At 43.7% G+C, this 13,558-nt stretch overlaps 1 protein-coding gene across 1 annotated transcript in view; it reads right to left on the bottom strand.

Moving 5' to 3' along the window:
• Nucleotides 1–2,186: 2,186 nt before the first annotated feature.
• LOC148538494 (fibrinogen-like protein 1-like protein) overlaps nucleotides 2,187–13,558 on the bottom strand; it is a 51,900-nt gene continuing 40,528 nt past the window's right edge. Inside the window, exons 2-3 of the mRNA XM_088455589.1 lie at nucleotides 7,927–8,091; nucleotides 2,187–3,001 (exon numbers count right to left, since the gene is read on the bottom strand). Of these exons, the coding sequence (XP_088311715.1) occupies nucleotides 2,187–3,001; nucleotides 7,927–8,091 (980 nt within the window). The remainder of the gene's footprint in view (nucleotides 3,002–7,926; nucleotides 8,092–13,558) is intronic.

The following is a 13,558-nucleotide window of genomic DNA, read 5'->3' on the forward strand; positions in this document are numbered from 1 at the left end:
ATTATCCATGTCCTTGTCCTGCATTGTATTGTATTGTACTGTAAGTAACTTTTTTGTTTATGTACTTTGTAAGGTGCAGCGGAACACTTGTAGCGCCATATAAATTAACAATAATAATAATAATAATGTCTTTCCTTTGGTTTTTAATATATGTGTATGGTGTGAGAGAACTGTTTTGGTGGTGATTCAGCAATCCCTAACCTATAAGAAAGGCGAGGGCAAGATTGAATATCGTGTAACCCCTGAAAGTAAAAATCCATGTCACGAAGGTGGTGAGAGTCCTTTAATGACAATTGATGTTTAGAAGCGGAAATAAATAATAGAAATTACCTTCATTGACACTGACTACCATACAGCCTGTATTAGCCCCACCCCTTTCTGACCCATTTGCAGATATTTATAAAACACGAAGCATCTTCAAGAAGTAGAGATTACCACCACCAGAGAAGTAGAATGTTCTGTGCACTGTATACATCTAGCTAAAATTATCTCTTCACTGTATAGACCACTAGAATACTTTCTGTACACAGGTAACTGGAATGCTCTCTGTACAGTATAGAGGTCATTACAACATTCTCTGTATTGCATAGTGTATACTAGAATTGTATCTGTATTGTAAGGAATTAAAGGCACTAACATTTTCTCTGTATTATGCAGATGGCAATGCTCTCTGTATTGTGCAGAGGTCCCTTAAGAGTACAAATATACATATATATATATATATATATATATATATATAGCCAATAACCCAGCACACTCCTTTCCGATGCCACTGTGTCAGCTTCAACAACAATGTATAGCGCCAATGGCGGCACTCAGCGGTCTATGTATCAGGCAATAAAAGAAAAGCACACCAGTGCTGTTGGCAATGCTTCGGGCTTTAATCGCCCATACGTATGTTTTGTAGCCTGACGATGGCCGATTAAAAGCCTGAAACGTTGCCAACAGCACTGGTGTGCTTTTCTTTTATTGCCTGATACATAGACCACTGAGTGCCGCTATTGGAGATATATATATATATATATATATATATATATATATATAGTATAATACTAAAGTTTTATCTGTAATGTGCAGATGTCAATTAGAGAAAAGTGTAGAAGTCACTGGATTTCCCCATTGGATTACTAGAACACTCAACGCATGATATGGCGGACTCTAGAATGTGCTCTGAATTGTACTGTCACTAAAATGTTCTCTGCATTGAATAGAGGTCCTTACAATGTTCATTTTTTTTATTAAGATGCTCTCTGTATTGTATAGCGACTATTAAGAGAAATATCTGCCACTGGAATGTTCTCTGTCAGCACCTCATCAACCAATAGACTGATTACTGTGCAGACTACAGTGCAGGGATTTTGGAGGTTTGTCCACCCTTCTTTAAACATATTTTTTTTTGTATTTTGTTTCATTATATATGTGTTTCGGCAATTAATGTGAACTATGTAGCCGATAACCTAGTTGGTGACGTGGAACAGTTGTATTAACCTAGGACAGCAAGAACTCTTAATCAGGCCCCGATCTTTGTATTGCATAGAGATCTCTTGGAATAACTCTGTATTAGGTGCTAAATCTAGTGCTGGGCTGACATGAATTAGGAGATGGCACCAATTTTATGGGTATAAAATCATACAAATGTACATATTGCTGCACAAGTTTGTCAGACACAGGCTAAATTTATCAGGAACTTCGCTCATCTTTAGTGGTGCAAAAATGTTAATTTTGTTCTGCATTGGAAACATTGTGTTTATTGTACATTGCAAGTGTTGTAGCAATCAATTCAAGAGAACTGAGAAACTGAATCAGCCAGTGGACATAGTGCTGGATGGGGATGGGTACAGGATGCTGGCACCGGGATTCTGGCAAGTGTCGGGATTCCAGAGCCAGCATTCTGAGTGCTGGAATCCCCGCAGTCAGGCTATTGACCACATCTTGCTAGGTGGACACTGCAGGTTTACAACCATTCATAAGATTCCAAAATGACATGGCAATTCATCCAGATGCCTGGAAGTACTACAGTTAAGAACAAAGTACATAAAATAGGAGAGTTTGGTCAAGACAGGTATTACTGTCACTGCTTGTAGGGTTGCCGAGACATTTTCAGTTTGATGTATTCACAAAAATATATTCTTATAGTTATATTACAATAAAAAGTATACTGCTGAGACAACCGTTTATTAATCAAATTAACATGGATTGGGAGTTGGATCCACATTTCCTCCACCTCCTCCGCCATTGCCCCCTCCACCGTCACCCCCATCACCTCCACCACCATTACCACCACCACCTTCTCCACTGTCTCCTCCTCCACCATCACCTCCATCTCCACCACCATTGCCACCATCACCTCCACCTCCTCCACCATCATCTGAGCAGCTATGAACTGGCTGTATAAGGATGTCACTTGACCGACAATCCCCCTTGCATAGCTGTTGCCAGTAAATGCCAGTACCAGTGTTCAGATTGGCAAACCTGCAGTTGTCATACCACCATCCACCACCACCAATGTATGCACAGTTGGACCCTGATAAATCATTGTCTTGATCACGAGTGGAGAACTTCATATTGTCATGTCCTGCACTTGGCTGGCCGGATGTCATGGCATCTCCAGCATCACCTGAGTACCGCCCCAACCTAATTTTATAGCAACTTGTTTGACCCTCAAGGGAAAAAGAGTCATAATTGGCTTTGTACTGTATCCCAGCTGCAGAGTGCAGTCGAAAGCGTACATGGTGCAACTGTTGTGTGCTCAGTAAATGAATATACTCATTGCCCAGCCAATGGTCATCTCTAAGATCTCCAAAACCTTTCTTGTAGCAATCCCATGTAGTATCCCAAAGCTTTGGATTTTTTCGACTGTTCTTCTGAATGAACGTCCAACCCCCATCTGGTCCTCCAAGCTCACAGCGTACAAGTAGGCGCTTCCCCGGTATTGGCTCTACTACATATAATCCACTGATCCCTTTCTTTATTGCAGTGCAACTCTCTGGGTAATGATTATCTGTTGACCAAAACAATAACTATCATATACATCAGAATTATCATAGTCCGGAGGTTCCCAAACACGGTCCTCAAGGCTCCCCAACAATTCAGGTTTTAAAGATATACATGGTTGAGCACAGGTGGTTAAATCAAATTAACTGAGGTACTAATTAAATCATCTGTGCTCAACCATATATATCTCTAAAACCTGAACTGTTGGGGAGTCTTGAGGACCGCGTTTGGGAACCTATGTTATAGTTTAATAAATCAGGCATACTGTAGTTAGCATCTTCTAAAACAATTAACATCAGATTTTTATAGAATATATTATATGCATTTGTGTATGTTGCAAGTGTTAAGTATTATGTCCATATATGTATTATGTGCAGGGCTGTTAAGAGCCTGGCCGGGCCTGGGTAATGGAGGGGGCGTGGCCTAATTGTGGGAGGCATGGCCACACCCCCTTGAAGAAAAATAAAATAAAAATTACCACTTTTGCAGCACCGCATAGCTGCGCTGTGCGCCGGGGAGGGGGGAGCTATAAGACCCCCAGCCCAGCGATAAGCAGGGGGGGCACGATCAGTGTGATTGCTCCCCCCCACAGCCATAGGAGACTGCTCCGGCTGCTGCAGAGCAGTCTCACACAGTAGCTCAGCACAAGCTGTGTGCTGGGCTGCTGTGTGGGAGGGGGGGGCCACGCCGGGCCCCTCTAGCAAGTCCGGGCCTGGGTAAACTGTACCCGCTCACCCCCCTCTCGGCGCCCATGATTATGTGTGAATTATATAACATTAAATGTATATTGAAAGCATGTTTGTTTTTTTATTTAATAGGTGCAATAGTTCTATACGTTTATCACAAGTTAAACATATATTTGCTCAGGCAAGTGAATTCAGAATACATGAAACTTAGTTATTCCAACGGATAGTTATTGTTAGCGACTATCAATAACAGTATTCAGATTGTAAAACCAGAAATTGTCATACCACCATCCATATCACCTACAGTATGTATGTATATATGTATGTATGTATATAGAATATCATGTTATTAAGTCCTGCTTTGGGCTGCCCAGATATAATGTCATCTCCAGCATCATCAACCATATTAATTATTTTCTCCCTCAAAAAAGAAAGAGTTATAGGGGGCGGGGGCGTAACCACAGGTATGGGGGCACCATAGCAAAATTTCCATGGGGCCTCCATAGGTCTAGCTATGTCCCCAATCGACCCCCCGCCCACCACTCTCCTGAGCCCGGTGCGCCGCTCCATCTCTCCTCACTTAAGCTGGGAAGAGGCGTGGCCATGGTCCGGGGATGTTAGAACAGCCACGTCTCCTCCCAGCATCTCTTATACCCCTTTTACACCAAAATCCCCGGGTCTGACCCGGGATTTGGAACACGTTTCCAACCCGGATCAGACGCGGGGCAACCCCCTTTTACACTGCGGCGTCGACCCGGGCTATGCCCGAGTCGGCACCATTCACACCTGTGCTGACCCGGCTGCCCAGCGAAGGTGACCAGTGCTTTTTCCCCTCCCTCCCCCCTCCGTGACCTACTTACCTTATCCTGCAGCGGTCTGGAGGCAGGGAGAGCAGGTGGGATGCGCTGCTTCGTGCCGCTCTGGCAGGCGCTGCTTGCAGTGGCCACTTGGAGATGATGTCATCTCCAAGCACCACTGAAGCCGGCCAATCAGGCGGCATGCGGCGCGACCCCGTCATCGTGAGCCGCGCCATTTCACATTGCAGGGTGACACAGGAACAACCCGCGCTCAACCCTGCAATGGAGCAGGGTCGGATCCCCGGGTCTCTGGACCCGGGTTGATCCGTTCACACCGACTAAATTCCCGGGATTATGTGCATCAACCCGGGATATTTCAGTCGGTGTAAAAGGGGTATTAGTGAGAGACGTATCAGAGGAGGGGGGGCCTGCAGTGCTGATGATCCGTGCAGCAAACTGCTTCCTAGTCATAGGCTGAAGTGTGCCATTGACTAAAAAGCAGTTTGCAGGAGGGATCATCAGTGGCTATTTGCCTTGTAATGCCGCAGAGGTGAGCTGGGTGCCCCATAACAACCGCACCCCCTACACCCACAGTAGTTATGCACCTGATAAGGGGAGATGCTTTAAACCTTCTAAAAAGGTCAAGTGTAGATGTTGCACATACAGTAGCAACCAGATCCTAGCTATAATTTTTCTAGTTCATTATATAAAATGACATATATCGTTGCTATGGGCAACTACGCCACCTGTCCTCTGAGATTTGATACACCTCCTCCATAATTGGCTATGTGCTGTGCCCAGTTCTATATAATAAAAAAAGGTGCAAAATAGAAAAACTCATCTATGGGAAGCACATTTTGATATTGCAGCACTGATAACCTTGAACTTTGCATACCTATAAGAAATGAACTGTAGTCTTCAGGTCTGTGAATTGCTTTGTTTTAATAGCTTGGGGCTGTCACACTGGGGATCCTATACACAACTTCCCCATGGCACTCAGACTCAGCAGGAGCTACCACAACCACTTTTGATTCTATCTGAGACATAGGAGGAGATGTACTGTATCAAACCTTGGAGAGAGATACAGTGCAGAGAGATAAAGTATCAACCAGTCAGCTCCTAATTGTCATTTTTCAAACTTTCAAACACAGCCTATAACATGGCAGTTATGAGCTGATTGGTTGGTATTTTATCTCTCTACACTTTATCGCTCTCCAAACTTTGACAAATCTCCCCCATTACTGAGCGATGTGTTTGGTTATTATTACTTAAATGTGGCTATGTGACTCACCCGTAATTCAGACAGGGGAAATGTATCTGCATTTAGTGTATTCTTTGTAATGTACCCTCTCCACGCTCCGTCCACTTTATCTCTATCCAAGGCTTAGTACATAGACCCCAAAGTACCAACTAATTAGCATCTAACTGTAATTTTTCAAACACAGGGCCTGATTCAGACCCGGTTGCTAAGCTGCGTTCGCTTGCTAGGGGCGATAATCACACATCTGCACATGCGTATGCGTCAAAGTACACATGCGTGAACCAGTCACTTTGGGAATCGTGTGCATGTAGTACACAGACTGGACGCTACTTTGAGTGACAGATTGCGCTGTTTATGGGTGGTGACAGGGGAAGGGGCTTGTGAACGGGGGAGTGGATGTGAGAACAAAGGCGTGTCTGAGCGTCAAAACGGAGTTTAATGGCTGTGCATAATTAGCAAAGTAGCGTCATTGAACACGTCACTTAGTTGTTTTTGGCCTGAATTGATCGCAGTGCTTGTGGTGGGGTAGGGTCTACCTCAAGGGCTGCGAGCTGCTCCGATGGCTCTCAATGTTACCGATTATTCATACACTTCCTGGAGATGACGTGGGTTAAGAATGAAAAGTGGGCGTCTTTATACACCAGCGTGCACTCACTGCCGTCGCTCTCTAAGACATAGAGGCGTCCTTAAGCCAGACAGTGCGATCGCGGGATTTGTATACCCGGACCCTTTTGGCAGTGAGCGAGCGCAGCTTAGCGACTGGGTCTGAATCTGTCCACAGTCTATAATATGGCAGTTAGAAGCGGATTGGTTGGTACTTTTATCTCTCTACACATTATCTCTCTCCAAGGTTTGATACATATCCCCCTATAGTTGTTGTCTCCTGAATTTCAGGGAGTTCCCCAAGACTTTGGAGAGAGTAAATTTGCTTCCTGGATCCACCCACTTCACAGTGGTAGTGGGTGGTCTTAGGGGAGGGGAATGGGGGGGACTAAATTACATGATTAGTTGTAATTTGCAACATTGTGACCCTGTTCCCTGCTGCCGCAAATCACATAATTGTTCAGTGAGGGGCAAGGCCATGTTGACCCTTGGTTCTCCACCCATGACCCCACTCCTGCCCCTACGCCCGCTCTACATGACCTTGAGCTTTAGTAAATGGCGGTAAGTATGATCTGAGGGCATGTGCTTTTCAAACATACTAAAAGACGGGACAGTATAGTTGCACTGTAACAATTTGTTCATCGGGGTAAAATTAATATGGGAAATTGCAAATATTATTTATGAGTAAAGGCTTGATTCACTAAGCTTTTATTAAAAATTGAGTTACACAGTGTCTTCTACTAGTTGAGGGTTATTAAAAATAAAAAGGTTGTTAATTGTAAATGAAGTTTTGACAAGCCATGAGTCTTGATTCACTTATGAAATAACAGATGTACAGTAATGTGTAATTAAGTCTAGTTCTTCTAAGCATATTATGACTGGAAAAAACATTAATACAAGATTTGCTATGCAGAAAACTGACAATGCAAATAATTAGAGATATTATCAATCATGGGTTCTTATTAACTACAGTATATAAAGCCTACATGACTCCTTGTCAGGTTGTACTGTAATAGGTACGGGAAGAGAGAGGGCACACCCAGGCCTGTGTCATTCCAAACTCACTTCTTACTGAATTCTAAATATACTTTTACTTATTTTTACTATAGAAAGCAGCTGAAAGATCACATAAATAATTTGCCATCCATGTAATTATCCTTTTGGGTAATTGGGATTTTATTTATTATTTGTGTGGTATTCGCTTTAAGCATGCTGTGCAACCTCCCTGAAACAAATACTCAAGTAGGGCCAGATCTACAGTGGGTCTATTGGGTGCAGCACATATGGGGCCCAGAGGTGAGGAGGGAGCAGGCAAAGACTCAGTTCCAAGGTCCCTTCAAAAGGGCAGAGTGGAGACCTCTTATGAGCGCCACATGCACAAAAAAGAACCCCGGTCTGCTCCTTTTAGACTGGAGCGGAGGCCCAGGAAGCTAGATAGGCATTATTGGGCACCCATCCCAAATTTTGCTACAGGGTTGGACAAAGCACTGTTCCACCCCTATGTACAAGTGAAGCTTTTTCCACACTGGGAAGAAAATATTTACTTTGCTTTTTTTTTTTTCTTGATTGCCAGTTTGTCACTCACCACTGTTTGGATAGTTCAAGATATCTTCGGTGTTGATTCCATTTAACATATGGCCATTTTGAAGGTTTGCTATTGCAGACAGCTCCAGCCTGTAACCATAAACAGTACCGACAGCCACTACAATCAAAAGCAGCCACAGAGGAGACCCATGCTGTCTCTGGACCCCTGAGAGCATTAAAAAAAAAAGACAATATTGGAACGGTGGTACTCAATAGTGAATATAATTGTTTATGTGCCCAATACAATAATATCTGTAACCTTTTTTAGTCAAAAGATAGTTATATAGATGGGACAGCCTTGCACAATTTTTTTTATATATATATATATATATATATAATTGTGCATGACTGACCCATCTCCTCAATGCACGCGTAGTGGAAACCTGGGCGCATGTTCTATCTGTGCCAATGTGAGGGAGATGGGACAGCCTGAGGAGAGGAATATATATATAATTGTGCATGACTGACCCATCTCCTCAATGCACGCGTAGTGGAAACCTGGGCGCATGTTCTATCTGTGCCAATGTGAGGGAGATGGGACAGCCTGAGGAGAGGAGGATCGGCCGCTAGGCTAAGCATGGGAGTGAGGGGGACAGGACGGTGCTGCGGGACGAATCCATGATGGACGGAGGTGTGTGAGTGCAGGGAACAGTATAGAGTATATGCAGGGAGCAGTATATACCCTCAGAGGTTACCTGGGCGCGGTGGGTAGGCCCATAACCATGGCCATGATTATGCCAAAACCTCTTTTATTATTTGCAACATTCTATTGCAAAATGTATTATTATATATAATGGGTAATGTTGGAGTTGTGCATCTGTAACTCTTTTTTGTATGTTTGCAACAATAGTCTCCACAGGTAGCATCTCCCATTATACATATTTCAGGGTGTGCAGTCTAGGGCACCCTTTCAACAGTATAGAGGGGCCAGAATTTGGGGCATAGATGAGGGAATGGGTAGTCTGAGGGTGCCGTGTCCATTACACATACATACACATACACACACACACACACACATATATATATATATATATATATATATATACTGTATATATATATATATATATATATATATATATATACATACATACATACAGGCACGCACACACAGTATATTAGATACACATATATAATGTTGTGTAGGTCCAAATTCACATACAGGTGCAGTTACTCAGGTTTCAAAAAAACCCATAGATCTAGAGCTGTTACCTGCATGTGAGACAATTCTGGATTCCAGTGTAATAAAGAAAGAGCGGTGCACCTACCAGTTTTGTATAAAATTCTTACATACTTATTGAAATATCATGGCATAAATAAATTATTCAGTGTATGGTCCTCCCCAGGGACCTTTGTCAAAGCGCATCTAAACCCCAATCTTGCCCCCCTTAAATACCAATAGATCCTCCCACCAATTTTCAAAACACCAACATCACATAAAACCGAAAACAACCAAACACCCATAAAATAGGGATGTGCAGGTTCGGTATTATTTGGTTATTTTAGCCAAATTAGCGCAAGTTTGGATTAGTTCGGATTTATCTTATTGGCTATCCAAAACACAATATCCAATAAGATGGAGTTTTTGAGATCCGAACATATCCGAGTAAAACCGAACCGCTCATCTTTACCATACAGCATATATAAATATAACAAACACAATAGTTCACATTGTCTGGAGTGCATTCAATAAACACATCTATCTATCTATCTATCTATCTATCTATCTATCTATCTATCTATCTATCTATCTATCTATCTACTGTAGCATTGTGGCGTATATTAGGATTCATTGTACAGTATAACGGTGCATTACACAGCTTATTGCTGTTGAGCCCCCATGAATACTAATATTTGCATATGCGGTTTACAGTATTAACTTCATAAATAAAAAATTCACAATACAGAGAGTTTGTCTGGTAATACCAGGATAGGATAGGACAGGATAGGATAAGATAGGATAAATACCATATTTTTACACATGTTAAGTAACGTAAGTATAGTATTATTATTAGTTGCACACTGACCTATATACAGGGCCGGATTAACGGGGGGGGGCGACAGGGGCGATCGACCCTGGGCCCCCACACGTTAAGGGCCTCTACACCTATTGGGGTTAAAGTGGACCGGAGGGGACGGAACCAGTTCCGCCTCTTCCGGCCAACCTAACCCCGGTGCCGCAGGGAGGCTTCAGTTGCCAGATTGTAACCAGCGGGCGCCCGGCTCCCTCCCCGCAGCAGCAGCTGGAGTCGGAGGACGGAGCTCACTCCTGAGCTCCGTCTTCCGGCTCACGCAGTGCACTATGGGAGAGACGTCATGATGTCTCTCCCATAGTGCAGAGGAGCAGTCGAGCGGACTGCAGCGGACGCGGGGCTTAGCTTACGGTAAGTATGAGCTTTATATATATTTTTTTTTTAGTGCAAGCGGCTTGCTCAAAGCATTATTCGGGGGGGGGGCAAATTACTACTGGGGCATTATTCATGGGGGGGAGGCATTACTACAGAGGGCATTACTCGTAGGGGAGGGGAGGCATTACTGCATTACTACTGGGGAATTATTCGTGGGGGGGAGGCATTACTACAGGGGGCATTACTCGGGGGGGAGGCATTACTACTGGGGCATTATTCGTGGGGGGGAGGCATTACTACAGGGGGTATTACTCTGGGAGGGGGGAGGCATTAATACTGGGGGCATTACTGGGGGGGCATTTTTACTGGGGAGGGAGCAATACTCGGAGGGGGAGGCATTACTACTGGGGGCATTAATCAGGGGGCATTACTATTGGGGGATCTACTACAGAGGGAGCATTAGTATTGGGGGCACTAATAGAGGGGCATTACTACTGGGGGCTCTAATACAGGGGGCATTACTATTGGGGGGCACAACTACAGGGGTATTACTATTGGGGGATTTATACAGGGGGCATTACTATTAGGCACATACAGGGGGCATTACTACTGGGGACATTACTATTTGGGGAAAAACTACAGGGATATTACAACTGGGGGCATTTATACAGAGGGCATTACTACAGGGGGCACTACTAATGGGAGTATTGCATAGGGGGCACTGCATAAAGGGCACTGCTACTGGGTGCACTGCATACGGAGCACTACCACTGTGGGCACTGACACTACTGGGGGCTCTGCATAAGGTCCCCATTGCACATACCCCCAGTTAGGGGCCCCCACATGTTTGTTGCCCAGGGGCCCCCACAGACCTTAATCCGGCCCTGCCTATATAGTACATTATTGACCCATGTATGGCAATCTGCAAAGGACCACCTTACCCATTCTTGTCCAAGTAGTGTTGGGCTCTGTATTTCCCTTTACCAGCAGTTCTATTTATACAGCATATATATTGGGAGGGGATTTAACTGCTCTATCAGAACAGCTGTTAACCAGAGATAAATCATGTTTAATAAGTAGGTGTGAAAGCAACCACTGCCTGTTTGAGGGAAAGACATATCTATCTAGTTTACACAAATATGCTTCATGACTTAGATAGAGGCACTGCACTGCATATTGGATATTAGGCCAGGAAAGTGATTTTAATATTGCACACCGAGAGTATAAGAAGAGTATAAGAAGCAATGTGTTATGTACTGAGGATAGAGCAGAGTGAGAAGTGATTATACATCCTACAGTGACAGAGGGATAGAGAGAGACAGCAGATGGTTTGAGAGCAACATATATCTGAATAGTGTTCTATGATAAAAGAGCAAAGTATAACAAAAAATGCTATAAAGTGTAATAAAGCTGTAGAAAATAACATACTGCTATAATACATATTTGGGCTCATGCTGAGACATCTATCTATCTATCTATCTATCTATCTATCTATCTATCTATCTATCTATCTATCTATCTATCTATCGGGGGTCCGCGCACACCTCTAGTATTTACTAAATACAAATATAATAATTCCTAGAGCTCATGTACAGCTTTTTACATGCTGAGAAATCTGTGGCTTTTGCATATGCGGTTCTGCTGTCACCATGTAAAGAAAAACCAATTACAGCTTTGTCTATATGTATATATCTTCCGCATGCATTTTCTTATTATAAGAGACATCTTGACACTCTTGCAGCAGGATTATATTAATCTTTTTCCTATCCTTTGTGGTCAATAACTACCTGTATGTTTTTATTCTTTAAGCTGCTTTTTTGATCAGTTGTGGTAATAAAGGGATTGCTGAAATGCATGAAAAAAGCCATTTCAGTGCAGCCCTTGAGATTTGCAGTTGCCGGATTCATTACTGTAATACAGATGGGTAGGAACAAGAGAGACAAATAAGCAGTTTAGAAATATATTGTAATGAATCTAGATTCTTAAAAATAACTGAAAGGAGCACAGAACAGGCGGTTCATCTACTTAAATGAGGATATTCCCTACTCATCATTGATGTGCTCGGGGAGGAACAGATAGAAAACGTGCTCAGTATGTCAAGTGTACACCAAGCAGTGGTTTGTCCTTCCACTGCTGCCCCCGGCCACAGGGGCAGCCTTGGTGAGCAACATTCTGCTTGGCTGTTCAGCAGACTAACAAGGCCGACTTGCATTAATAGGAGCCTTTTTAACTTTGCAGTCATGCAAATCACAAAGCATCTCTGGCTATCCAATCAATTGCTGAACTTCTGTTTCCCAAGGATGTTATTTCTGCTTTGACGCTATGCATTCCCAGGGGCGCCAAGGGGGGGGGGGGTGCAGGTACTAATTACTTGGGCCATGGTTTGATGGAGAGGCCCGCCACCCCCCCCCACACACACCTCTTTCCTGTCAGCAGCCTGTGTCTATACAGCCAAGCACACACTGCTGTGTGCTGGCTGCAGTGGGGTCAGGTAGGCTGCTGCAGCAGTCTCCTCTTCCTGTGAGAGGGAGTGTGTTCACACTGATCTAGGGATGGCCATCGACCCTCGATAGTTAACAAACACCAGTGGTTAACTACTGATAGTCGATGGTTTTGCCATCAATGGCAGAGATCCAATGGTTCTCTACCATTGATAGCTGAGTAAGACTCATTTTTTCCTCTATTTTAGTTAAGTCAGAGCCTAGCCCCATCCCCTGGCACCCAATAAGCCCTGTCCTTATTCTAATTGGCCCGCGACCCTAGCAGCTGTAGCCATTGAGGGGTGCAAACCAACAATGGTTCAACACAGATGGTTCAGTTCACTGATGGAACCACCAATGGTAACGATTGATGGACAGGCCACCGATAGCCATCCCTACACTGATTGAACCCCCCCTGACATTTTCCTCTGGCTGAGGGGCTCACAGCCTGTACATACCTGCTGGTACTGTATGTACATAAGTACATTGCAGCCTGTGGTCAGTATAAAGCACCTTGGCAATCTCCTATCAGGCAGTTGTTTCCTGAAAAATCAAGAACCTATATTTCGATGGATTATATAACCGACTAATCCTCCTAGCAATAGGTTCAATATCATCTGGGTTGTGACTGATTGCTTTTCCAAAGTGGCTTACTTTGTCTCTCTCTCAGACCTGATCTACTACTACATTTTTCTTTAAAGAGCTATTTTGTTTACATGGATGTCCTCACAAAATCCTCTCCAACTGGGGCATACAGTTTGTACCCTAATTCTGTGTAGTGTTCCTATGCTTGAACACCCAACTCAGT

The sequence above is a fragment of the Taudactylus pleione genome, unplaced genomic scaffold (assembly GCF_031769625.1).
Source record: "Taudactylus pleione unplaced genomic scaffold, aTauple2 ptg000040l, whole genome shotgun sequence".
Classification (NCBI taxonomy): Eukaryota; Metazoa; Chordata; class Amphibia; order Anura; family Myobatrachidae; genus Taudactylus; species Taudactylus pleione.